Here is a 27,670-nt window from a genome sequence, read left to right as displayed (position 1 = left end):
GAAATGGGTGACATGATAAATTTGTCAGTGAACAAAGCCCCTGACCTTTCCTCCCCATCTCTCTGATACTTAAGGAAATTTAGTTTTCTCCCACCCAGCCATGCCTCGTGTATTTGATGCTGGTAGGAAAGGGATGGGGGTTAACAATCACTGATGAATATTTGCTGACCAGACAAAAATGTGGTGTGAGTAGTTTTGGAGTTCCTGTAGAAGGATAAGAGGTCAGATGTTTACTGTATCTTCCCTAGTGGTGTTTGATGGAGGGTGTACATCTCATCATGGGATGAGGGAAGATGCTGCCTGGTAACTCTCCCTCATCCCTTTCACAGGTCCATGCAGTCTTGACAGGGCTGCTGAGTGTCAAGTCCCATAGTGAGCCCACAGGTCATCGAGTTTTGAATTGCCAGAGGCTCTTCTGCCTTCAAGGAGTTGGAGATGTTAGATTAAATCAGACAAAAAAATTATCTTATCTTCCTAAAGTCATAGAATCATCAAGATTAGAGACAACTTCGAAGATCATCAAGTCCAACACTGACCTGTCACTGCTGGAACCCCTAAACCCTAAACCAGATCCTCCAGCACCAGATCCAGACACCTCTTCAATACTTCCAGGGATGGTGACTCCACCTGGGCAATCTATTCCAGGGTCTGAACACCCTCACAGGGAAAACATTTCTCCTAACAACGAATCTGAATCTCAAGTCAACCCATGACCTGCAACAGTTAAAATAAACCATTTCAGCTGGAGCCAGTATATATTTTGGATTGTAATTGTGGAAAACACTTGCTGTGTATGCCTGCAGGTCACATCCAAAAATCTCTGTCAGAGTTGCTGCTGTAACTGTCAATGGACAGATAGGGAAATGAAAATATACTGGAAATTGAAAAAATTAAGTAACACATTCAGAATATTTATTTTGTTCAGAAAAGTTTGGAGGTGAACTGGCTCAAATAGGCCAAATGTAATCACCTTCAAGGCCCTTTTATTTTTCCTTTATATGCACTTCTAAATCAGAGCTGAGGTAAGAACTGTAACTAAGGTGGAAATAAATTATTATTGTAGTCACTGTGCAATAGTTTAATCTAAATGAAAGAAACGATGATGATTATGGTGATGATGCACTAACTAATCCTTCGTAAATTTGTTGACAACTCACATATGAGTTTGGCAGTCCTGATCTCTCTATTTACAGACAGTGAATCTAAAGTACAGAACAATGCAATACCTTGTCCAAGGGCACCCAGCAAGTCACTGATGGAACTCGAAACCCAAGCAGTAGCTCTCCCAAGATATAGGTGCAGCTCCAGGGTAGCTCAAGGGCTCACTGAAAATTGCTCACTGTCTGGTTTAATTCACCTTCCAGTGCCACTGCAAATGCAAGGGAAGAGTCAGGGACTCCCCATGTGACTGGGGAGTGCAGCAGTTTTGATTTAATTAAGATTTAATTGCCATGGCATCCTTAATCCCATATGCCCATGGTCAGTCCTCCAGGGCATGATGCTTGTGTTTTGAAAACACAATAGCAAAGGCTCTATCTAATGGCAGACAGACTCATGGCCATTGCTGGTCATCAAGATAAATCACATCTGTAAAGGAGATTTGGCTTCTGATAGAAGAACTAGGAATGACCCTTCCCCAACATTTGATTCTGTCTGTGTCTTTCTAGATTTGGAGTAGCACTGAGACCAACTGACACATTTCAGCCCCATTCCAAGTCTGACTAGCATTTGGGTGCACAAGAGGACAGCAAGCACAGGTCAGAGTTCTGGCATAAGTTTGTTTTGCAGGAAAAACCCTCAGCTAACCCATGTTCACACCTGCACCACTGCCCAGACATGTGCCAGGACCCAGTGCCCAACACAGAAGTACTCCAGACTACCTTGCATCTTCTGGATGTAAAACAGCAGCAACACTGTCCCAGGCTAATGGGCTTGACATTTTTATCTTACTGGTTTCCCTTAAGGTGGAAAGCATTCAAATGAAAGCACCTCCCTTTGGCAAGCAGCAGGCATTACTGAAGAATTACCCTGAAAACCTCCCCACCCTACCCCTCCAACTGCAGAGAGCAGACATCTCCCATCTTCCCCTGATCAAAATTCTCTCCTCTGGGAGGTTTCCCAGGACCCTCACTGTTTTGATTAACAGAATGTGTTTCTGCTAGAATGGTTGATAGATGAAATTGGATTTTGTAGCAGAAAAATGAGTTCCTGGTTATAGGAGGATTAATAGTTCCCCCTCTCCTTAACACGTGCCCGCTGGCAGGGCTCTCCGCTGGGTACTGAGCATGTGCTGAGACAATCTGTTCCTTTGGCTTTCTCTTACACAAAGAGGGGTTTTTGTTTCATTAATTTCTCCTGCTTTTCTTCTTTTTTTCCTCCTGACTATGGGGGAACTTGGAAAGAAAGAAGGGTGGAGTGAAACTAGAATGGGCTCTGTATGCTCGTAAAGAAATGACTGTACACTTGCTCCTCATAAAACCATGCACTTCTTCACAAAGGAGAAGAGAGACAGCTTGTTTCACTTTTCTTTGGGCAAGGCACTAAGTCACAGCAGGCAAAATGACCAAAGCAAATAAAGCCTCGGACCAATTTTAACCCAACACTTTATTCTCTCAGCCAGGTGAAGAGCCTTACAAATGTTTGGGCTTGAGTTGCTGTGAAACCTCTCCCTCTGTAAGGAACAAGCCCTTGGATTTTGCAAAGCCATGTTATTAATAAGCATCAGGGGTTTAGAGAAACAAAGGCTGGAGGAGGGGAGGGGGAGCCTGATTTTTAGGAAGGGGGCCAAGAAAGACAAGATGCTTAAAGGAGGGGGAAGTATTGACACCCTTGGAATAGGAAAAGTGTCGAATGCCAGCTGCAGAGAGCCTCAAAGAATGAATGTCTCCAATGCTTTTGTCTCCTTATATGGTAAAATGATAGAGAGGGGTTTCACTAGGCTGGGGAAGGCAGCAGCCTCTTTCCACACAACACTGCCTGCAGAGCTGGGATCGGAGGAGCTGCTCTGTGCAGGCAGTAGAAAGCCCCAGCTGGCTGTCCAGCTCTCCTCTGCAAGCAGGCCAGAGTGCTCTCTGCACATTTGTTAATGGATGTGACCCCCTGCCCCTGGTCCAGGAGGTGACACTAACTGCCTGATCCTGCTCTGTAAGTAAACATCCCTTTTTTCCCCTTCTCTCCCCACTCACACAGCTTTGAAGGTGTCGCTTTGAACAAAGGGTGCAGAGAGGAGGAGTGGGTGGATTAATGCCCCAGTGGGTTGTTGGGGAAGGATGTGAGGATTGCCTGTCCCCTTTTCTCCTGAGCGCACTGCGAGGGGTGTGAAGAGGAGAAAGAGACGAATTTCTGAGCACAGCAATTGCTGCCGCATGTCCATCAGTAAAGTGACACATCAGTGAGCTGATGAGATGATGGGTGGGTATTTTTAATGACTGTATTGTGTGTGTGATCCAGCGGGGAGGTGAGAAAAAAAAAGAAAAAAAAAAAGTAGAAAAGCTGGGGTCTGAGCTTCCTTACACCTCTGTGCACACTCCTGCTGCCGAGCTCAACAAAGGAGCGTTTTTTGCACTGTAGCAAGAGCAGATGACATGAAACAAAGGTAGCTTTTCCTCTTTGCAGGCAGATTGTGTGTGGGAAAAACGGGGATCCATCAGCATTGTGTTTCTCCTTTTGGTGTGGAGGGAATAAATCAGAATACAAATCCCAATCAATCGCTCTGAATTCCTTCTTTTTGTGCTTCCCCCTGTGTGCATGTGTGTGCAGGCACAATAACCCAATCCTTTCTGTATGCTAACGTGGATTTCTCTATGTATGTAATAAAGGAAAGACCAACTTTCCTTGTCTGTATTAATGGCAGTTCTAAACTTTCTACTCCCCCAAAGGTTTTTATTTAGTTGGCCAGATACCTGCATATTTCAGCTAGGCTGTGTACAGAGACACACATAGCCACAAGAAAGGTGCAGGCACAATAACCCAATCCTTTCTGTATGCTAACGTGGATTTCTCTATGTATGTAATAAAGGAAAGACCAACTTTCCTTGTCTGTATTAATGGCAGTTCTAAACTTTCTACTCCCCCAAAGGTTTTTATTTAGTTGGCCAGATACCTGCATATTTCAGCTAGGCTGTGTACAGAGACACACATAGCCACAAGAAAGCAAACCCAAAAAAAAATACATACCAGCAAGTCAGTCTGTGATTTTTACTCGATCTCCCAAACCCGATAAAAAATACATACCAGCAAGTCAGTCTGTGATTTTTACTCCCCTGACTCCTATCTAGAGGTATAACTGAGGTTGCTGACTGCTGATTGACACTGAGATTGCCACAGTCAGTAGCTAGAACAATTATTGATGGCTATGCATATTAGTGTGCTGTCTTAAATAGGAATTGTCCTAGAAGCAACCAACAGAAGGTTGTGTGTTATTAGATATGCTAATGCATCCAAATGTGAAGGAATGTTACAATGAAGGTTTGTCATTGGGTTCCTGCTTTGAACCCTATTTTCATCAGTTCATCAATTTATGGCAGTCCCTGCTTTCTGGCCAAAAATCTTCTGTGCCTGTTATCAGACAGATGGCAAACTTTGAAAATGATTGTTTCAGGCATTTGGATATGGTGGGCAGAAAAAATTGGGTTTTGTTGGGTGAGGTTTTTTTAAATTTTATAAAAATTTATGTTGGTTTTCTGCCCCTGTGCATATACCTAGGAAAGGATGAACTCCTAAGGATGCTCTTTCAATAGAGCCTGTGCATATTCCTGGCCACATTTGGGGAAAATTTGCAAAAAGAGGATGTGAGATGCTATATTGAAAACTCAGTTCTAACACAACATAGTGTCACTACTCTCTAGTGGTTTCTTTCTGCCATGCCTGCAGGGAGAGGACTAGAGGGAATGGTCATAAATTGAGACAGGGGAGAGTCAGATTAGATGTTAGGAGAAATGTTTTCCCCATTAGGGTGTTCAGGCACTGGAATAGATTGCCCAGGGAGGTGGTGGAGTCACCATCCCTGGAAGGGTTTAAGTGTCTGGATCTGATGTTGGAGGATCTGGTTTAAGATTTACCTGTCCAGGAGTGACAGGTTGATGGTTGGACTTGATGATCTTAGAGGTCTCCTCCAGCCTTGATGATTCTATGATTCTACTCTATCCAAATTCTGAGCAGAGCACCAATAAAACTGTTTTTAACCCTAGCCATAGCATAGATAATTATCTTTGGCTTGCAAACCAACAGGTGGGTGAGGTGAGTGGGGCAGCTGAAAAGACACAAAATGCTATTGCTGACAAGTAAAATTCATAAAAGTAACCTGGGGTTCCCACCTGACATCTCCATGTGACTAGCACACCTGAGGCAGGGGATGGATCAGTCCTTGTGGCCTTTTAAGAAAGCTTGGAACATCCCAAGATGGCTAAAATGCTGGAGTGGAATATACTTATTTTTGGTTCTCCCATAGGAATCAGCAGTGCTACACATGCAAACACCAAAATATCACTCCCAGATAGTTTGGATTTATAGGAAAATACAGGTTTTGTGAGATCCCATAGCAGTGGCTGTAGTATGCCAGATATTTTTTTTCTATGCAAAGCTCCTACCATGAAGAGCATATAGTGATGATTCCCAGCTGAAGTACTTAGGTGCAGACAATGTTCTCTTTCCTATCTATGATTATACAGGTTCTTAAAGAAGTCTAGGGAAGCACTTTCCCTGAAATCACATCTTTCCTGCCCATACAGACATCACCTCTACCAGCTGGCACACTTTGCATTGGAAAAAAAGATCAGACAACTCCTTTGATCACACACAACACAGTCCTCCAGGATCCTACCATGCTCTGAACATCAGGAGCAAAACCATAAAACCCTAAAGTTGAAGATAAAGTACAACACCCACAATTGTAAAGGTCAGTGACAGTTTCTGCTGCATTACACTGCAAATGCAAGCTTTCATCCCAAAAGAAAGGGATGAGGAGAGCTGCAAAGACTTATATTCACGAGTGTCCCCTGGCTCAGTTCTCCAGGGCATTGGACCCTGAGCCTGAGAGCCAAGGAACACCTTATCTGCTGATGTCCTCTCCTCCTTGCCTCACCTCACATGGAGCAGGAATTCAGGGTTAAGGGAGATAAATGTTAACACCATCAGACACAAGCAATGCCTCTTGCTGCTGGCCACTCACACTCTTTTTTTTTTGTCCCCATGGACCAGCTACATTCAGGTCTGAGCCTCATTCATGTTTCTCTGATGGATAAATCCATCCTGAGCATCTTCAGACAAACTCTGCATGGTGTAGTGTTGTAGGCAATCATCCTCTCTCACTTGGGTACTGCTTCAGAGATTGGGGGAATCTCATCATTTGCATTTTTAGACTGATTAATTCTAATGGTGTAATTTTAATGCTTCATTTACATATTCACAGTTATTTGTGATGCAGATTCACCCCAAGTGAGAGTGTGAAATGGCAGGGTAATGACAGGTTTCAGGAAAATAAATCTTGGATACATTGACAGCCACTGAAGCATTAACATTGCAACAATATTAATTAGCTATATATAGAGGAGGAATTTGATTAAAAACCACTAAAGCCTTAGCTTAAGGATGAGCATCAAAATACTCATGCCAGGTGGAAAAGTTACAGTCCTAATTTTGTTCCTTTTCACATATTCTTCTGTTTTATATTGGATAAAATTAACTAGGATGCTAAGTGGCTACTGTACATATGCTGTAAGAATGTAGGTGAGCATAATGCTGACATAAGAATATTCATCTCTCCCTTTCACAGCAAATGTTTGACTTTCAAGTTGCAAATATATCAACCACAGCAGACCAAGGTCTAAGGTATCACTTTTGATAGCAGAGGTTGTTCTACACCCTTAGCAAACATAGTCATAAGGACTCAAAACCCACCACTCTTTCTTTGCTTCATCTTGCATAATAAAATCAGTAAGTTGCATAAAACCATGAAATACCTGTAAGCATTTGCCTAGATGTATTTTGTCATTGCTCTGAAACACTTAAAAAACTTAGAGCAAAAGTGTTTTCAGAGACCAAGATCTTGCCTATGATGAATTCCACTCCTCCATACTAGGCTGTGCATCTCTCCATGGTGGATTCAACATCTTCCTTCTTCAGTTAGAAAGGATCTTGCCCACAAAAAGTTTGCCTATGTCCATATCCCCAAGCTCACTGTGTCTTTATGTGCTTTCTTCTATGTGTCTCATGCACCACTGGTACCTTGGGAGCTGATATCTGTGCTCTCTAACTGATCCCTCAAATCACCACATGTGTCAGTTATCTTGGACAGGAGACTTTGTGGTCTTACCTCAATAAACAGAGAGATCTGGACCGACTTGCTCAGTGGGTTGAGGATAACTGCATGAGGTTCAATAAGGCTCAGTGCTGGTCCTGCCCTTGGGACACAACAGCCCATGCAGCTCCAGGCTGGGGGAGGACTGGGCACAGAGGTGTTGGTCAGAAAGGGACTTGGCAGTGCTGGTGGCACAGCTCAGTGGGAGCCAAGAGTGTGCACAGGTGGCCAAGGAGGCCAAGGGCATCTTGGTTTGGATCAGTGTGTGGCAGCAGGACTAGGGCAGTGCTCATCCCCCTGCACTGGGCACTGGGGAGGTCCCAGCTCAGTGCTGTGCTCAGCTTTGGGGCCCTCAATTTAAAAAGAATGTTGAGGCACTGGAGTGAGTCCAGCCAAAGGCAATGAGGGCAGCAAAGGGCTGGAAAACCTGTGGGATGAGGAAGGACTGAGGGAGTTGGGTTTGTTTAGCCTGGAGAAGAGGCTCAGGGGTGACCTCCTGGCTCTCTGCAACTCCCTGCCAGGGTTGGAGAGAGGTGGGGGATGTGTGTCCTGCCATGGCTGCAGGGAGAGGACTAGAGGGAATGGCCTTGAGCTGAGCCAGGGCAGAGTCAGATTGGATGTGAGGAGAAATGTTTTCCCTGTGAGGGTGTTGAGGCACTGGGATATTGCCCAGGGAGGGGGTGGAGTCACCATCCCTGGGAGCGTTGAAGAGGCATCTGGATCTGACACTGGAGGATCTGGTTTAGGGTTCAGGGGTTCCAGCAGTGACAGGTTAATGGTTGGAATCGATGATCTCAGAGGTCTCCTCCAACCTTGATTCTTGTGTGAACAGAACCAGAGCTGTTCTGCTAGAAGCAGAGCAAACACCAAAGCATTCTTCTTCCACGGAGTCCTTCTGGATTTTCTTGTATCCTTTCTATAAAGAAGGAAGCACAGACTATCTGGGACACTGTTCTGGTTTTGTGCCCTGGATAGCAGTATGCAGGATTTCAAACTGTAGGAGAATTTGGAAATGTCACTGCATGGGAGCACATGGCATTTCTGGATATTTTTATCTGAAGAGTCTAATTTCTCTGAGACTAGCAGTGTTCCTGTCAATAAGAGAAAGCAATAATTTTCTGGGAAAACAAACCTCCATTGGAGTTTAGTGTCTGCAGACATTTAGCTTATACATTATTTCCACAGGGTAGAGGCAGAGATAATTATCAGTTTTATTAACCTTGTACTATATTCCTCCCCTATCATTTTCTGTTATCTGCTTAGATGCTTTTATTAGAAATACAAATTTCTATGCTTAAGTAATCTCAAGCATTTGACCTTTCTCCTTGAACAAGCTTTGGCTTATTCTGCAAGAGAAAGAAGCGAGACAGCAGTTTTGAAAGGCTTTAAAATAGAAAATAAGAGCAAGCCTTTCCACCTGAGCTGTACTCTTCCTTGCTGTGGTAGATTCAACAGTCATGTTCCATCTTATTTCAATAGGTTCCTTTTGGAATTGGACTGTGTGCAAGGCTGTTGGTAAGACCATACATCCCCCAGTCATTTCAGTGTGAACCTGAGATAACCATAGTGTAAATTGTGTGGGATACACTTTCAAAGCATCAGTGCTCAGTTCTTCTGTGGTATCTGTAGTGACTCCCAGTAGTGCTCACTCTGCCACTGCTGGAGTGGCTCTAAACTGGAGCAGGTATTTATTGACTGCCAAACACAACAAACCACACAGAAACCACAAGTGGAGTGTTCCTTCTCCATTACTCTAACTGGGATTGCTTTAGCCAGAGGCATGAGGAAACTTACCACATGAGAAACACTTTTTTTTTGCCTTTTTTTCATTATTAATATTCTGTTAAGAAAAACAATCTTATACAGCACACTATCCACTTTCCAATTCCTGCTAGGCTGACTGTGCAATCCAGACAGGAGCTAGGTATACTTTGGTTATCTGCACATGTTAATGCAGTTTGTCTGCACAGAAAATTCTTTTCAAGTACTTAGAAAGAGACATTGGAATGTTATACCATGGGTAAAATGAATCAGACACGTTCAAGAAAGCTGAATCCTTGCAAAAACCTAACTGATTTTGAAGAATATTTTAAGGTAACTTTTAAAAATCCATTAAAAGCTTGAATAGCTTTTAAGATTTAGCATCTAAAGACCTGAGTGGGATATTTAGGAAGATTTTTCTTTATTTGGGAGCTGTTATTATTGGGTTTTTTTTTGTTATGATTCCTATTATTTTCAATTATCAAGCCAAGTTTTCCTGGATTTTGCTGGAGAGCTTCTGAGAGATCTGTGAATATCTACTCTGAGCTTAAAATCCACAGAGACAGCAACAAACCCCTCTGTAAATGGGTACTTCTAATATCCTAATCTTGATGTGGACACTGGTAAAGCAGCCTGGGCAGGTTAATGGGACAGCAAGGACACATCATAAGGGCCTTGATTTCTTAAAGTGCCAAATTCTTTTGTTGGGTTTACTTCAGGATTACACTTCCATGGCAGCAGCAAAAAAAAGGTGTCTGCTTTCTTCTCAACTTAAAAGTTTAAAAGAGAGGGGGTGGAACTGTTGGAGCAAGTTTAGAGGAAGCCACGAAGTTGCTAAGAGCACTGGAGCATCTCCCCTATGAGGACAGGCTGAGGGAGTTGGGGCTGTTCAGCCTGGAGAAGAGAAGGTTGTGTGGAGACCTCAGAGCAACTTTTCAATATCTGAAGGGCCTACAAGGAGCCAGAGAGGGACTCTGTGTTAGGAACTGCAGTGATAGGACAAGGGGAAATGGGTTCAAACTGAAGGAGGGGAAGTTTAGATTAGATAATGAAGGAGGGAAAGTCAAGGTTAAATGTGAGAAAAAAGTTTTTACTCTAAGTGTGGTGAGACACTGGCACAAGTTGCCCAGGGAGGCTGTGGCTGCCCCAACCCTGGCAGTGTTCAAGACCAGATTGGATGAGCCTTGAGCAACCTGATCTAGTGAGGAGGTGTCCCTGCCCAGGGCAGGGGTCGGAACTAGATTATCTGTAAGGTCCATTCCAACCCTTAAATTCTATGATTCTATGATTCTATGAATGCAGCCACATCTGCCTAAGCATCCATGTCTCATTTACAAGCTAGGCATAAACCCCAGATCATGAGACACAAAGTTACACAACGTGTTCCCTGCAGTGACATGCCTCCCTTTTTGAAGGACCTACACAAAGATGCTGGTATGAACAACATCGTAACAAGCTTTAGTGTCTCAATATCCTTGTAAATGTATTGTCCTTTTCCTGTCTTTACTCGCAAAGTGCACCTTCACTCAGCAGTGAAGCCACTGGCAGGGTCAGAGGGTCTATGGAAGGGAAGAGTGGCTGGCTGTGCTTCCCAGAGGATGAGCTGTGCAACACTTGCCTCTCATCTCCTGGTTAGATTTTGCATTGACCATCTTTAGCATAAGGAAGCAAATGTCCTTCTGTGGCCCATGGAGGGAGACTTGCCTTTTTTGTATCAGCTGTTTTGTCTCCTCATGGCCAGGAGCACACTGCTGGAGGGTCAGGGATCCAAGAAATTCAATGCAGCAACACCTGTCCTATGGCCAGCAAGACCTCCAAGCACTCAGGTTCCCTTTGCTCTCCCTCTGCTCTGTCATAGCAATGTTTGTGGGCACTCATTCCATGAAGAAGAGGATACACTACACCTGGACAGCCAAAGAAAGAGAGCTACCACCCCTTAATCCATTTTACAGACTCTAAACACACAGGACTTCTTTGGGTGATCGTGGTGTGCATCTCCACCAGCTAACTTCCACACACTGTGGTTCAGGTGCATTCTGACCATATGTCACATTTTTCCTCCCAACCTCTTGTCAGTACTACAGGCAAATGGTCATTTCTTCTTTTCTCAAAGTAAATTAAAGAGAAATAATATTAGGTTTCCCCCTTCCCCTCTTTCCAATCTCTCCCTTTCCTTATGGCCTGTTTTGGAAAAATGCTTAGGTCTTCAGAGAGGGTTTTGCTGTTGCTACAGTGAGATGATAGGTACTGAATATGGCAAGAGTGTCTAAGTTACAAGAAAACAATCACTTCTTGCCAGAAAGACCATCATAGTTTGAACTGCTAGTTCATAGCTGTAAATAAATCTTTGCATTTTAGTCTTTGGAGCATAAACATAAATTGTTTCCAAATGCTCTAGACCTGTATGGCTCATGTCACTGGAGTTGCCAGACACAAATCTTCCTTTCTCAGGGGAAGGGAAATAAACAGATAGAAAATTCTCCGTGTGCAAAGTTCTTCTGGAAAAATAGTCAGGTGGGAGAAATATGTGTACATCTTGGAGGGGGATGGGTGTCTCCAAAGACCTTTTATTTCCTGTGCAGGTCACTAACAGAACATCCTGTAGGTAGAGCCCCAGACCTATTGACCTAATTGAGGTCAGCAGCAAGTCACTCTTTGGCTTTTACAGGGGCTTAATTCTGTGTCACCAGATACTGTTACAACAAAAGATCAGAGTGTCACTGCATAAACTAAACAACTCCTACATGTTTTAGACAGTTTCCCTTGGCTTCTTTCTCTCTTGTGTGTGTGTGTGTGCACCTCTCAGTGTTCAACACAACCTAGGAGGGGTGAAATAAGAGATGAACAGAACATCACGTAGTTGGGAAAGCAGGAAAGGTCTGAATTTTCAGGTGTCAATAGTATAATGGGATGGAGGAACAGCAAATGATTTCTTAATGACATGATGAACCCTAATTTTTATGAGAGGATATGAAAACTTCTGCATTTACTGCTAGTAAAATGAAGACTGAGCCAACAGGGGAAAAAGAGGAAAGAACCATAAATTTTAAGTCAGCCCATTAACTATTTGGTAATTTCCCTGCCAATTCTTTCTTCCTGGAAGACACAATGTGGGTAGTGCTAACATTTGGCATAAGCTGCAACTTCTGGGCATGTAAAAGGAAGTGATTTTCATTTTGGAGAAGCACTTGTTGTGTCTGATGTTGTAGGAGGGAGACTGCATGGCAGAAAAATCAATTTCTCCTTCATGATAATGTGGAGAGCAATGTGAAAAAAGCATGAGTATAGAATGTCTACTGTGATAAAATCTAAAGACCTTGTTGTACCACAAAGAGGTGTAATAATGTCTGGCCCACAAAGCTTTACAGCCAACAAGTATCAAACACAGGAGGAAGAAATAGATAATGGCAAGGAGTTTGGATTGCAATTTGTGTCCATCACAGCTCTGCAAGTCTCTTGGTCTTTGTTTGTTCCATTAAAGCTCAAAGCAGTGCATAAACCCTATGCTGAGCTAAGCATTAGGGGCTTCTATATGATGGGAATCAATGGACTGGCAATGAAAAGGACCATGTGGACAAAGGGAAAGGCAAAAACATTGCTCAGTGTATGAGCACTGAGCATGACTTCACATTTCTTGATTGCAAGAAAACAATGAAATGATTTGGTTTAAATTCCTGGCAAATTTTAGTAGACAGGCCCCATGATTATTTTACACTTAATTCTCTCCAGAGCAGAAAAAAAGCCTGTAAAATATCCTCAAAATATCAGACAGTTGATCATGAGATCATACATCTAATTCAGGGCTAGAAAGAACTAAGAGTGAAGAAAGGTGACAAATTCAAGTTCCTAAGTGGTTTCTGCTCACACTTTAACTTAGCAATAATACACATTAAATGCACAAGTAAATCCTATCATTCAGAAAAAAAAACCAAACTAATAAAGTCTGGTAAAAAGTACAGATTTCTGTCTTAAATACAGACTATTTGAACAAAGGACATGGAGCAAGTCCAGAGGAGGACACATAGTTGATGAGAGGACTGGAGCATCTCCCCTATGAAAACAGGCTGAGGAATGTGGGGCTGTTCAGCCTGGAGAAAAGAAGACTGCATGGAGACCTCAGAGTAACTTTTCAACACCTGAAGGGGTGCCAGGGAAGCTGCAGAGGGACTCTGTGTTAGGAGCTGCAGGGACAGGACAAGGGGCAATGGGTACAAATTGAAGGAGGGGAAATTTAGGTTAGATATTCAGAAAAGGTGTTTTCCTGTGAGGGTGGTGAGACACTGTCCCAGGTTGCCCAGGGAGGCTGTGGCTGCCCCAACCCTGGCAGTGTTCACAGCCAGGTTGGATGAGCCTTGAGCAACCTGCTCTGGTGGGAGGTGTCCCTGCCCAGGGCAGGGGCAGATGGGACTAGATGATCTCTAAGGTCCATTCCAACCCCTAAAATTCTGTGATTCTAGGATAAGAATGAAAACTGAAATCCTGGAGGAGAGCTCAGGGTTTCAGAATGCCCTGTGGGTGACTCCTGCTGCCAGAAGGAGAAGACAAACTCCAGAATCAAACAACCTGTGCCAAGAACACTAAACAAGTAACAACATTTTGTTTAAAAGGGAGAGCAGAAGTTGGCAGAAGGACTGCAGCTGCTGTAAATGTCACTAGTGCATGAAAGACAGAGGTAGCCACTTAAGCCATTAGTACTCAAAACATTTAAGGATTTATAGATCAAATGTGGCTTAAAGAGGAGATGAGGCCTGGCAGGCAGTGAAGATCATGCAGTCCAGGTGGCATGTGCTTTCTGCTTGGGAAATTCCCTTTCCTAAGTAGGCAGCTATGCCCTGCTCCAGCTGTAACCTCCAAACAGATTTCAAGTGCAACACATGCTGCCAGCCTCAGGTTAAGAAAAAAACTGATGACTCCAGTGAAACTCCAGCTAGCTCTCGTGTGTCCCAGTACCTACAGCTGTTGGTTAACTCATTCCATTGCATCAGAGAAGAATCAGATATACAATCACCAACCCTACACCTCCTGCTGTTAAAGGTGCTTACTGTCCCATGCATGAGCAGAAATGGAGTGTTGGTGTGTCCCTGTAGGACAATGATTGCCAGACACTGACTTGCTGAGAGTGCAGACAAGAAAGGTGCAGAGGCACTTAACAGAGTGCCCAATAGCCTGTGCATGACTAAAGTCTACTAGCAATGCAAACCCTTGTCTTGTCTTATGGAGGAGATGTTGCTTTTGAAGAATAGTTGGTTCATCCTCTTAATGTACTTGGCTCCCTACATCCCCTACAGAGACATCTTCTTGCTTTGGACCTATCGGTCAAATCCCAGTCATAAATTCCATGGGAATTCTTCAGTCTCAGGATCTACTCCATCCTCTTTCTACTAACACTAGCTCTGGTCAAAGATGGGTCAGTGGATGGCTAAAGTATCATAGAATCATAGAGGTTGGAGGAGACCTCTAAGATCATTGAGTCCAGCCCAAAGTAGATGGGTTATTGTCATTGTTCAACACTGCAAAATACATAGTCTGTTTTTTCCTATTGTGTTCATTTATCTGTCTGAAAGTTGGATTAAAATTGAGGTACAGTGTGATAAACAAGAATTGATCAGCCTTTGCTGGGAGACTGGGTCAAGTGTAGCTCAGCCTGATATGTGCCTGTTTCTGTCGTTGTGACAGGATAGCTGAACTCCAGACACCAACATGACTGAACGCTTCGACTGCCACTACTGCAAAGAGTCCCTGTTTGGTAAGAAGTACATCCTGAAGGAAGACAGCCCCTACTGTGTGAAATGCTATGAGAACCTTTATTCCAACACCTGTGAGGAATGCAAAAAACCTATTGGTGCTGACTGCAAGGTATGTCAGATTTGTGTCTTGTGACACCTTGGCAGAGTAGCCTAGATACAGAGCTCTGAGACAGGGGCTAGCACCTGGAAGGATCCAACTTAACAGCTACATGGAGGGAGGTTCATTTGCTGGGAGAGCATGTTTTCTGGACTCTTGTATCTGGTTTTTTGTCACTTCACTTGGCAAATCCTCCAGAACTCTGTTCAAAGTTGGCCAAGAGGTTCACTGACAGAGTGAGATTTGCATTGCATGGCCATGGGATTCTTGACTCGTACAAGGAGGTCTGATGTTTGATTTTCTGCATTGCTGATCCATTTCTCTAGAAGCACCAGTTAGTCCCTGTTACAGTTATTACCAATCTATCACTAATTCAGAGATATAAAATATATATATTTAGTCAGATGGGGGAAAATAAATGTCTCATATCTTCCAAATAGATCCGTGCCACCCTATTCCAGTAGGAATCATACAATCATCAAAGTTGGAGGAGACCTCTAAGAACATCGATTCCAACCATTAACTTGTAACTGCTGGAACCTCTAAACCCTAAATCAGATCCTCCAGTGTCAGATCCAGATGCCTCTTCAACACTTCCAGGGATGGTGACTCCACCACCTCCCTGGGCAATATCCCAGTGCCTGAACATCCTCACAGGGAAAACATTTCTCCTCACATCCAATCTGACTCTGCCCTGGCTCAGCTCAAGGCCATTCCCTCTAGTCCTCTCCCTGCAGCCATGGCAGGACACACATCCCCCCGAAGTAGGAAAGACCCTTTCAAAAGCCTTCAAAAGGTGAGAATGTTTCACTGTCCTGACAGGGAATTGGCAATAGTCTGTAATAGTGTATAAAATTGCCAGCTTTCCTACAGCTCATAAATATTCAGATTAGAGAAGAGATATGACTGACCTGACCTGAAAAAGCAAAATATTTCTGCCCCTTTCCAGAATGTGCTTTTGTTTTAAAGTCTCTTTCTAATCCCCTGAGAAGATATTTCCATGTGTTGATATTCAAGAATTTAAAAACTTGGACCAGCTTCAACAAATCTTGGTCAAAGTATTCAGGAATTAATCAGGCTGAACTTTTCAACCCAGATTTATGGATTTAGGGAGTGTGGGTGTTATCTGATATATTGCTTTTTTTTTTTTACTTTTAAGCAAGACACTCTAATAGCAGATGGAAAAAAACCACCCAATTGTCTGCAATAAAAGAATATTGAAAAAAAAGAAAACACAACTACAAGATAGCAAATAGAGATTTCTTAGAGAGTTATAAATCATGCCAGAAACAAACATGTCCCTTTTTGTTTCTGTGACTGCTGGTTGTGCCTGTCCATGCTTTATGCTGCAGCTTTTGAACCCGTTGCCCAATTGCAACCAAAATCTCACGGATGTATAAAAGTGGTAATTTAAATTCCTACAAGTTTTCTGAAAAAGAACAACCAAATCATGTGGTTGGGTTGAAAAAAAGATCCCAATGAGAAGAAAACTACAGGAGTTTTTCAATGGTAGTATTAGACACTAGAGATCACATTTGAGACAGCCCTTATAAGAGCCTCAGCCACAAGATAAGTTTCAGATGAAGTGTGTGCACTGTAGGACTGACCATAATTCAGCCATGAAACACAAAGGCACCAAAAAATCAAGTGTCTGCTCCTCATTAAACTGTATGTATAGATAGGCATATAAACTCATAAGAAATTTGAACACACAGACATATACATGTGTATTTATATATAGATGTAGATGTTTTTATACTCTGCATTTACTTTTACCCCTGAACAAAGAAGATAAGTTGTGTTGTGTTTGGGAGTGAAACTCATATGTTTACTGCAGGTACAAAATGGACTTCATATTTATTTGTATGTTCTGACATAGCCTAGAGATGTAAAAGTTGGGACTAAAACCTGATGCAGACAGTGTTAACAGAAAAGGTCACATCTGGGGCTTTGCATCTGCCAGGGGTGCCCATGCTCAAATCCACATTACAACCTGAAAGGCTTCACAGAGCTCTCACCTCAGATCCTTTGCAAGTCCCTTCTTCACCACCACTGTTTCTCTACACTGAGAAAAGCTGCACTGAGGACCAGATGCTCTTAATTTCCCTCCTTCCAGCTCTCCCAATTAAAAGCAGCTCTCCCATAGCTGACAGGGTTACACCAGAGTAAACCAGGTGTTGGCAAGAGGACAGACAGCTCTGTATGTCTGACACCACTGCAGTGTATCCCAGAATCAGTGAGGTTGGAAGGGACCACAGTGGGTCATCTGGTCCAACCTCCTACTCCAGCAGGGCCACCCTAGAGCACATGGCTCAGGGTTGTGTCCAGATGGGTCTGGAATATCTCCAGTGAGGGAGAATCCACGACCTCTCTGGGCAATCTGTTCAGTGCTCAGTGACTGCACAGGAAAGTTCTTCCTTGTGTTCAGGTGGAACTTCCTGGGCATCAGTTTTTGCTGTTCCCTCTTGTTTTATTGGTTTCCCCCACTGAGTAGAGTCTGATCCATCCTCTTAGCACTTCGTGCTCACGTACTTGAATCCATTACTGAGGTCCCTCACAGTTGTCTCTTCTGGAGACTGAACAGCCCCAACTCCCTCAGCCTTTCCTCATCATTGAGGTGCTCCACTCCCTTAGTCATCATTGCTCTCAGCACTTGTGCACAGAATCAACTCAGCTGAGTTGAATTTAAGCCTCCCAGACACTGGTAATACTCCAGTTCTGACAGCACTGGAATCTGAGAGGATTTTCACCTTGTGTTTTAGCCATGGCACAGAGCCCATGAGATGACTATGCTGAAGTGAAGCTTTCCTTGACTTCAATTCAGGAGAGAATTTGCTTCACTATTTTTCTGGTTTTTAAGGTAAATGTATCTGAGCAATAACTAATTTGTTCTTTATTGTAAAAGAACAGACTTTTTCCACCAAAAAAAGCCCAGAATGACAATGTGTGTCTGAATGACACCTTTGGACTTAGGCCATTTCATTAATTGTAAACACTTCTAGCTGATGTTTATGAAAGCTTCATAGACAGATTAAAAGCTTCATATACTGAGTGGTAGGAGGCACTGGCAGGCAGCAGAAAAACATGATGCCATTTCTCTTGCAGCTATTAAATATTATCTGTATCCCAACAGGTTTTAGTCAAAATTTCCACGTTCTAAAATGAATTGGCATTTTGTCGCCTACATCCCTGGTGAATCCTCATCACACAGTTTCATGCTTCTCTCTGGAAATCCATCCATTATGTTCCCATTTCCTTAACTGCTGAAGTGTGACTTTTGGTTGACTTTGGCTTCTTTAATACTTTCCTTGCAGATCCTATGGTATAGAAACCATTGCAAACACAGGAAATACCTACAGTAATCCAGGGTTTAATGCAGTCCACAAGTTGGTCTTGGCAGGCAGGAGGAGGTGGAAACTCTCTCTGCAAAATGTGAGAATTAAATTAAGAGTGGATTGTCAGATAAAGCTACTGTGTCAGCACACAGGCCAAAAATGAGTCAAAAGGGTCAGTCCTACACATAAACTAAACAAAGAGGAAAACTTTTAGCAACATGGATCGGGAAAGGGATAAAATCTGTTTTTATTATTTTTAATGTTTAAACCCTCTCTTGACTTGCAACACTTTTTCAGTGCATTACTAATGCATTTCAGTGCATTACTTGTGGGATGAGGAAGGGCTGAGGGAGTTGGGTTTGTTTAGCCTGGAGAAGAGGCTCAGGGGTGACCTCCTGGCTCTCTGCAACTCCCTGCCAGGGTTGGAGAGAGGTGGGGGATGTGTGTCCTGCCATGGCTGCAGGGAGAGGACTAGAGGGAATGGCCTTGAGCTGAGCCAGGGCAGAGTCAGATTGGATGTGAGGAGAAATGTTTTCCCTGTGAGGGTGTTGAGGCACTGGGATATTGCCCAGGGAGGTGGTGGAGTCACCATCCCTGGGAGTGTTGAAGAGGCATCTGGATCTGACACTGGAGGATCTGGTTTAGGGTTTACACAGCAGTGACAGGTTAATGGTTGGACTGGATGATCCTAGAGGTCTCCTCCAACCTTGATGGTTGTATGATTCTATGAATCCCAGACTAAGTGCTGGAAAGTGGAATGCCAAAAGAGGCAGATACCTTAGTATCTTCTCATAGCCCTGAGGGGCTGAATTCAGCATAATATTGTTTGGTTTTACCTTTTCTTAGCACACTTTTGATAGGTATGTGCCAGTCTAACATACTTAAGTGTTTTGCTGCAGGGTATGCACAGCTAAAATCTGCACAGCATTTGGTTGGCTTACCCCATTTCCTCCACTCAACCTTCTGAAAAGAGCATTGCAGCAGGCAAAAAGTGTAGTCTTCATTCATGAACAACATATATGGCAATAAGCTCTCTAATCCGCTCTTTCCTCTTGGGTCCCCGTTGAAAGCCAGTTCAGGAGAAACAGTAATGCATAATGACTTCAGTTTACTTGGACTTGAACATCCAGAGTAGAAGACAATCTAGATGCAGGGTATGAGGAGCCTAAGCTTAACTCTGTTACCTGGTAACTCTAGTCTTGGGGGTTTCTAGTTTAAAAAAGTCACCTACACTCCCATCCTAGAGACCAAATAAACCATGCTGGAACAAAACAATACAGAGCTATGGGGAAGCTCTAAAACATGATCTTGCCAATGTTCAGAGCAGTTATCTTGTCAAAGTTTTCTTTGTGGGTCACGTAATGAAAACAAGTGAAAACAAAATTGCTGTAAAAGCACATAATGACTTTTCAAAGCCATAAGTTTCAAACCCATTTTCCATGGCCTGACTGTAAAAAGATTTGGATACAAATAGGATCTGCAGTAAATTTTGTTTGCACCACATTCTGAGAGTGCACAAAGGAGCTCCACTTGGCTCACTCTCTGATGTCTATTTGAGAAACAATCATTGTTCATTTTGTTGTGCCAAGGAACCCTGAAATGAAATTTTCAGCTGAGGTTGATTCTCAGACCATGCTGAGAAAAGAGCCTGTTCAAATTTGAGTAGTTTCAGGGATTGCTAATTTGGTTAATTTTATATATTCAAATGAAACCATGTAAGGGAAGGATTATTTTCCATATTCAGAGGAAACGTCACTGAATGAAGGGCTAAACAGTTCTCCCTGGAAATTCTGCTACAGGATTTATTGCAGCTCTGCAGAGACAGGCATTGTCCTCTTCCCTTTCCCTTTTCACTAGTAGCACATCTGGAACAGGTTTGGTGCTCTCTGCACTTCAGCTGCAAAACACTTGTCCAGGGCAGACCATGTCTAGAAGGATCTGTGTGTATCCATCTCCCGTTCCACTTCCCAAATGTCAGTCTGTGGCAATTCCTCAGTCTCTGGTCTGTGCTTTATCTAACAAGTCTGTTACCTGTGTTTTTGCTGCTTCCTCTAACACATGGCATTCAGTTTTCCTAAAGGCACAGATGATGGCAAAAAGAGTCAGTCTATATTTCTTTTAGGCAACATAGGAGGTTGCATTAAAAGCTGCACTGAAAATATGTGACACCAGGGACACATTTCCCTTTGAGCTGCATAAAACAGCTGAGGAGTAATGCTTATCAATATTTGAAGGATATACTCCAGTTATGAGTCTACAGTAGTAATTTTCTGGTTTAGTTCTTCCTGGTAATCTGTGCAATAAACAGGAATGAGTTGTACATCACTTGTACCTTCTGCTGGAACAGATTTATTTGGGTTACAAACAGATAGCATAAACTAGAGCTCACATGCCTAGACTAAAACTAAGGCTCTTTCAGCTTAACTGAGGGCCAGACTGACATTCAGACAAGCCTGAAGTGAGTTTTGCACATGCAACTTCTGCAGTGCAGAATCTGCTTCAGATCAATACATCCACAGCTCATGGATAAGCCAAAGGCTCCAGTGATATACACAATACACTGGAGTAGACCAAACCTCCTTTTCAGTGCCTTTATCACACTGACTTAAAAACAATCATGATGCATAAATGGTTTCATCAGTACCTTGTTCTCAGATGTGACAGGTTCAGAGAGAGAAAGCAAAATCCATTTCATCAGTGTAATATTCTGCTGTAGGCATGTCAAAGCCAGATGTTTTAGACTCTCTCTACACTCAATTACAATACCTGTTATAGTAATCCCAAGTAGCTAAAGATTATTCAGTCCACTCTTCATCTTGAGTACTTTGTGTTGTAGTTGTGCATCATCACTTTGCCATGATGAAACATCTGCTACTTTCACCTACCCAACTATTGTGTCTACATTCTGCCATCATAACTGACTCAAGGATCAAGTCTTTGATCATTGACACCTAATCCTTGTCTTCATTGCTCCTCTTCTAAAAGGCATACACCTTCTCCAGGGTACAATTTTATTGATAAAATAAGCAGACATCAGCAGATGAATTTTGGAATCAAAAAAATAACTTGCAGAAAATTGTAAAAAGAGAACAAAGGCAGCAGGTGGGGAAAAAATGGTATACATCATGTTACAAGAGAAAGAAAACCAGATCTATTGTCATTCTACTTTCTAGCAGGCAAATTTCACATTTTGGAAAATGTTGTTGGCTGTATATTGTATTTTTCTGTTGAAAATATAATTTGAGATGAAATTTAGGTCATTCAGCTTCATTTAAAGGGAAAAAAATGTGAATGAGTTCCAAAGCAGATTGTTTCCCATTCACTATTAGAAAAGATTAAAAATTGACAGTCAGAAATTTGTGCTGAAATGAATAGATGAGCTGAATAAACAACTGCCTGAAAGCTGTAAAGTAGGAGAATTAGATATCACAGAGTGCAATCTCAGAGATAAAAGGCACATTGGGTACTAATTGTTGCAGAGATTTAAGAGAGGACCAAGGGGAATGGTCATAAACTGAGCCAGGGCAGAGTCAGATTGGATGTGAGGAGAAATGTTTTCCCTGTGAGGGTGTTGAGGCACTGGGATATTGCCCAGGGAGGTGGTGGAGTCACCATCCCTGGAGGTGTTGAAGAGACATCTGGATCTGGCACTGGAGGATCTGGTTTAGGGTTTAGGAGTTCCAGCAGTGACAGGTTAATGACTGGACTTGATGATCCTAGAGGTCTCCTCCAACCTTGATGGTTCTATGATTCTATATTTTGGGGTAGACACCTTTTCTTATAATGATCCAAGCTCCCAGTTTTGTTTGTAGCCCAAAGACACTGTTCGAGTGTTGCATGATTAGCCCACCTTGATTTAAATTTTAAAAGATATAATCCATCCCTTTAGGTGACACTTTTTTAGAAGGACTGTGGGTTTTTTTTGAAAAAATAATAAAAAGACAACTGTGAAGAGCATTTAAAATATTTGCATGCCCATGCTAATCCCTTGGCCAGTGTCCTGGCTCACTGGCTGTAGGCACAAAGTGGTTTTCCACCTTCCAGTTCGATCCACATCTGCAACATAGGTAAACAAAACCACAAGAGTCAATAAAAATTTGTTGTAATGAAAAAAACAAACAACAAAGAGATCAGACCAATTCCATCCTTGGTGTAAATATGTTGAACTGAATAAATACCAGAAAGCAATTGGGAAAAATATTTCTGTTCAGGAGAGAATATCTATGGAATGACCATCAATCAGCAATAGTTAAGATATATAGGGGAAGATTATCATACCTATAAGGTTTGCAAGTTTTAATCTGACTCAGACATGGTCCTTTATTCTCAAAGGAAATACCTAAATGAAACCAGTTGTTCCTCTGCCACATACAAAAAATATTACCTTGAACTGAAAAAGGGTCAATAGTTATCATGAGCTGTTCTTGGTTATCACAGCAAAATAATTTCACCTTCATCAGCACATTTTGTTTTCTTGAGCTGTGCAAATTAGCCCTAGCTCCTGGCTGCAGTTCAGGTTTGGATGTGTTTGCATTCTCTGAGCTTCCAGTTGTGCAAACTATTCATTCCACTTATTCTGTGGTTTTGGATTTCTACAGGATCTGTCTTACAAGGAACGGCACTGGCATGAAACCTGCTTCCACTGCTTCCAGTGCAAGAATTCACTGGTGGACAAACCTTTTGCTGCAAAGGAGGAACACCTGCTTTGTACAGACTGCTACTCCAATGAATACTCTTCCAAATGTAATGAGTGCAAGAAGACTATTATGCCAGGTAAGGATGTTCACTTTTTGGACTAAGGAAAGATTTGGCTAAATATCAAACCCAAACTCAGCAACACTTGTGACAAATGTTTTTCCTTGACTATCCCTGCTAAGTCATGGTGATCTATGTAAAATACAGTTCATGGTATATTCTAAGTCATTTCCATGACCAGAACATGTAATGTTCATAATGGAACATGACAGAACTGTTACTCACATGAAATGGATTACTCTTGAAAATTTTGTTGGTCAGAAAAGGACTTGGTGGATACTCTTTGTGGAGACTGTTAATGCTGCATTTGCCCTTTGCTTTGCTCCACTAAGTGTACAATTTAGATTTAATGAAGCATTATCATGACATGCCCATTAAATACCAAAGTAATTACAAGCTTAATCTTTCAGTCCTTCTGCAAACTAAACTCAAGCCGACTTCAGTCCAGAAGCTAACAAACAGGGCTCCCCCTGCCTTGGGTTTCAATGACAACACAATCCCAAAGAGAGAATAGCTGAAAATGTGAAAGTAGAGTCCTAGACCATTAATAAAAATCATACACATCTCTTTTTTTCTAGAACATCATTCCCTCAAGGACTGATTTATTAGCTCCTTGGCATGATATAGAAAGTTACCAGCACAGAGAAGGCATAATTCTTAGAAGGTGTCCATTAATAAAATGGAACAAAAATACTCAAGTATGTAAGCATCAGGCAGAAAAATCACTTACTACAGCTGCAAGTCAACTCTTAAAAGAGGAAAACACCAAATTTGCCTCTGGGCATAATTTAATGAGACCATAAAAGGAAAAGGAGAATATGCAACTAGTAAACAAGGATTAATTAATGCTTGGGAAGGGAAAAGGTAAAACTTCACCCTGCAGAAATGAGGGTGGGGAGAGTTGGCATCAAAGGCTTTAGTGTGGTTCTTCATCATTAGCCAACATGATCAGCTTGTTGATCTTCCAAGCATTCAACATCATGTTTGTCGTTACAGGCTTCAAAAGTGATGCAGAAATGTAGGAACAACATCTGTTTGTTTATCCTTCTGCCCAGTATCAAATACTCTGACTCAAACTGGTACACAGGAAGTCATACAGTGAGCAAATTTGTCCTTATAACAGACCATCTCAAATTTCCCAGGAGGGCTCAGAGTCCACCTGTCACACAGTGGACTGAGTCTGCAAAGCACAATATCTGCACCCTAAAACTTCCTTCTAGAGAAGTACAGTCATTTCCTACCATATCACTTTTCTGCTCTTCAGTGAAGGATTGTTTACAGATTTATATCCCTTTCACATTACAACTATGTCTTCAATATAACTGAAGAGAAAATTTCTTTCTTACTGTAAGTTTAAAGAGAGAGGAAAACATTAGGATAGGTGTTGCTGAGCTGAAAACAATTGCAAACTTATAGTAGACCTGAATAAGGTCAGGGGAAAGACCCTAGAGAAGATATGAAAGAATCTATTGTCTCAGACAGTGACTACACTTTATTGGGAAAGAGAGGGAATAAGTTTGTCAGGAATTGGATGCCTCATCCCTGGCAGTGTTCAAGGCCAGTTTGAAAGGTGTTTGAGCAAGTTGGCCTAGTGAGAGCTGTCCCTGTCCATGGCAGGGGGTTGGAACCAGATGATCTTAAGGATCTTTTCCAACCCAAACCATTCTATGATTCAGCAATTAACCAGGTATCTTGCTGCTGTCTGAAAAAGAAACAAAACAGACTTGGAATGAATGAAGTCAACCTTTAATGAGCAATGGCCTTACCTTCACTCAGCACTAGCAACAGCTTTTCTTGGTGTCTCTCCAATTCTCCCGAATCTTCTTGTGCATTAGAATTCATTATTAGCCTAATAATACCACAAAAAGTTGTTCTAGGGCATAGAGTCACAGAATAATCAGAGTTGGAAGGGAGCCTTGAGGTTCATCTGGTCCTGCACAGGACATCCCTGACAATCACACCCTGTGCCTGAGAGCATTGGCCAAACACCTCTGGAGCTCTGTCAGCCTTGGGGCTGTGCCCACTGCCCTGGGAGCTGTTCAGTGCCCAAACACCTCTGGGGGAAAAACCATTTCCTAATACCTAGCCTAAGGATTGCCAACATCATTATTAGCAATAAATGTTCCTATTCTTCACAGGAGGAGAAGAACCACTTGCTCTCCAAAAACTTCAAATGGTACCCAATACCATGCCAACCTGATAGGAACATGAAACAGCTTCTAGATAATAGCTGCACTGCTGATTGACTGACAGCCAGCTGCCAGGCAAACAAGTGCCACCAGTTTCATCCATCTCATCCAGAAGAAGTTCATTTGATGCTCTGTTCTCACTACAGGTACTCGGAAGATGGAATACAAGGGCAACAGCTGGCACGAGACCTGCTTCATCTGCTACCGCTGCCAACAGCCCATTGGGACAAAGAGCTTCATCCCTAAGGACAATCAAAACTTTTGTGTACCCTGCTATGAAAAGCAGTTTGCCATGCAGTGTGTCCAGTGCAAGAAGGTAGTGCTTTTATTTTGCTTACCTGAAACCTAAGGGATTGAAGTCCATCCTGTTTATGTCCAAGTAGGTAGAATAGCTCATTTTTTGTATGTGTTAGAAATTTCAGAACCAACAGATTTGAGATGATCTAATTTTAGTTCCCATCCTGCACCAGGCACACCATTTGCTACAAAGAGAATTCTCTTAGTATTAAACATCCCTTTGTATTGAAAACATACAGAAAGCATATTAAGAAATTCACTGTCCCTGGAGGTTTTTAAGATGAGCCTAGATGTGGCACTTAGTGCCATGGTCTAGTAACCACAGTAGGTTGGACTTGATGACTTTGGAGGTCTTTTCCAACCTGGCTGATTCCAAGAAAAAGCAACCAGCAACAAACAAACAAACCAACAACCACAAAAACTGCAGTGGAATAACCTCATTCCAATATAATCCATCATATATCACATACCTAAACATTTCAGCTGGAAGGATGATGAGCTAACATGGATAATTTTGTAATATTCTAATGAAGTTTAAGACAGAGATATAAGCTTTGCACAGAGCAAATGCTGCTCCTGAAGTAAGCACCAGTAAACTCAGTGTGCTGAGGAGTATTACTTTCTAGGCTAAGGCCATGTTATTTGTGAATTTCCTAAATTCTATGCACAGACACTGAAAAGAATTTAGAATTATTGCCTAAATAGATGTGTCTCATCATTTTTGGAACTAATAAATTCAAGTTTCCTATGGATATATGCATAGGGTAAAGACTATCAAAACTATGGGTATATCCACAATAAATTCCCTTCCCACTACCATTTTCCTCTCCCTTCACCCTCTGTTCCAGTCACCACTTGTGCCCACACTACCCAGACTTTCATTCACTTGTGCTACCTACTCATTTGCCCTCCCAGTCAAGCAAAGCTGCAGTCTGGTCACACAAGGTGGCCAGAAACAACTGCTGCTTTGCTGCTGCACAGGCAGAACAAAACAAAACAGATAAAGGCCTTTTTTTTTTTTCTTTCAGCCTTTCACCAAAATTTTACCTAATTACTACTGCCTACACCTCCAACCATTTTCTGAAGCTTCTAGGAGTTTCAAATCTTAAAACCTCTATTTAGTGTCTTAATTTTAACCACATTTGACAACAGGCTCAAAAATAATTGGGAAAGAGACAGAGATGATCACCTATAGACCTGATTCCCAGGGAATTTGCTCAGGGAGGCTGTGGCTGCCCCAACCCTGGCAGTGTTCACAGCCAGGTTGGATGAGCCTTGAGCAACCTGCTCTGGTGGGAGGTGTCCCTGCCCAGAGCAGGGGGTTGAGACTAGATGATCTGTAAGGTCCATTCCAACCCTTAAATTCTATGATTCTATGATTCTATGAATTAAGAGGCAAAGACAGAGATTAATATATATATTTATCAGGCAGCATGATCACCTACAGACCTGATTCCCAGGGAATTTTCCTTTAGGGAAGAGAGGCAGAAAAATTAAACTACCCAGTTTTACAGCCTTCTGTAAAAAAGGTTCAGTTTGTCTAAATCAAGGCAGCACATTTTGTAGGCAACAGTTTATTCTAAGAGAAACCCCCTGACAAAGTCTGGAGAAGCAGAAAGCAAAGACTTCAGACCAAACATGAAATAAAATAGTCTCTGCCAACAAAAGCAACAGGGAAGTTGGAACATATGAGGTAGTTCCTTCACTATAAAGGGTCAGGTGAAGGAACAGTGATGACACAAATTTTAGCACATGCATGTGAAAAGCAACATACAAAGAGTAGCTTGAAAAACAGAGGGAAACTGAGAATGAGAATTTACAATATAGGCAGAATAAAGCATTTTTACTATGGGTCTTCTTTATAGAAATTAGGCAATTATAATAAATACATAAATAAATAATAATAAAGCCCAGAAAGCCAATGGAATCCTGGGCTGCATCCAAAGGAGTTGGGGCTGTTCAGCCTGGAGAAGAGAAGGTTGTGTGGACACCGCAGAGCACCTTCTCAATATCTGAAGGGGCTCCAGGGAAGCTGCAGAGGGACTCTGTGTTAGGAGCTGCAGGGACAGGACAAGGGGCAATGGGGACAAATTGAAGGAGGGGAAATTTAGGTTAGATTTTAGGAAAATGTTTTTCCCTGTGAGGGTGGTGAGACACTGGCCCAGGTTGCCCAGGGAGGCTGTGGCTGCCCC

General features: G+C 42.4%; 1 protein-coding gene across 1 annotated transcript in view; it reads left to right on the top strand.

The window, feature by feature from the left end:
- Window positions 1-2,964: 2,964 nt before the first annotated feature.
- Window positions 2,965-27,670, top strand: part of FHL2 (four and a half LIM domains 2) — a 26,137-nt gene continuing 1,431 nt past the window's right edge. The window contains exons 1-4 of the mRNA XM_009074877.1: window positions 2,965-3,144; window positions 14,735-14,914; window positions 22,836-23,010; window positions 25,328-25,497. Coding sequence (XP_009073125.1) covers window positions 14,759-14,914; window positions 22,836-23,010; window positions 25,328-25,497 — 501 coding nt within the window. The 5' untranslated portion in view covers window positions 2,965-3,144; window positions 14,735-14,758. The remainder of the gene's footprint in view (window positions 3,145-14,734; window positions 14,915-22,835; window positions 23,011-25,327; window positions 25,498-27,670) is intronic.

The sequence above is a fragment of the Acanthisitta chloris genome, unplaced genomic scaffold (genome assembly GCF_000695815.1).
Source record: "Acanthisitta chloris isolate BGI_N310 unplaced genomic scaffold, ASM69581v1 scaffold11705, whole genome shotgun sequence".
NCBI lineage: Eukaryota > Metazoa > Chordata > Aves > Passeriformes > Acanthisittidae > Acanthisitta > Acanthisitta chloris.
The sequence above is the reverse complement of the archived record's forward strand: the minus strand, read 5'-3'. Positions and strand labels throughout refer to the sequence as shown.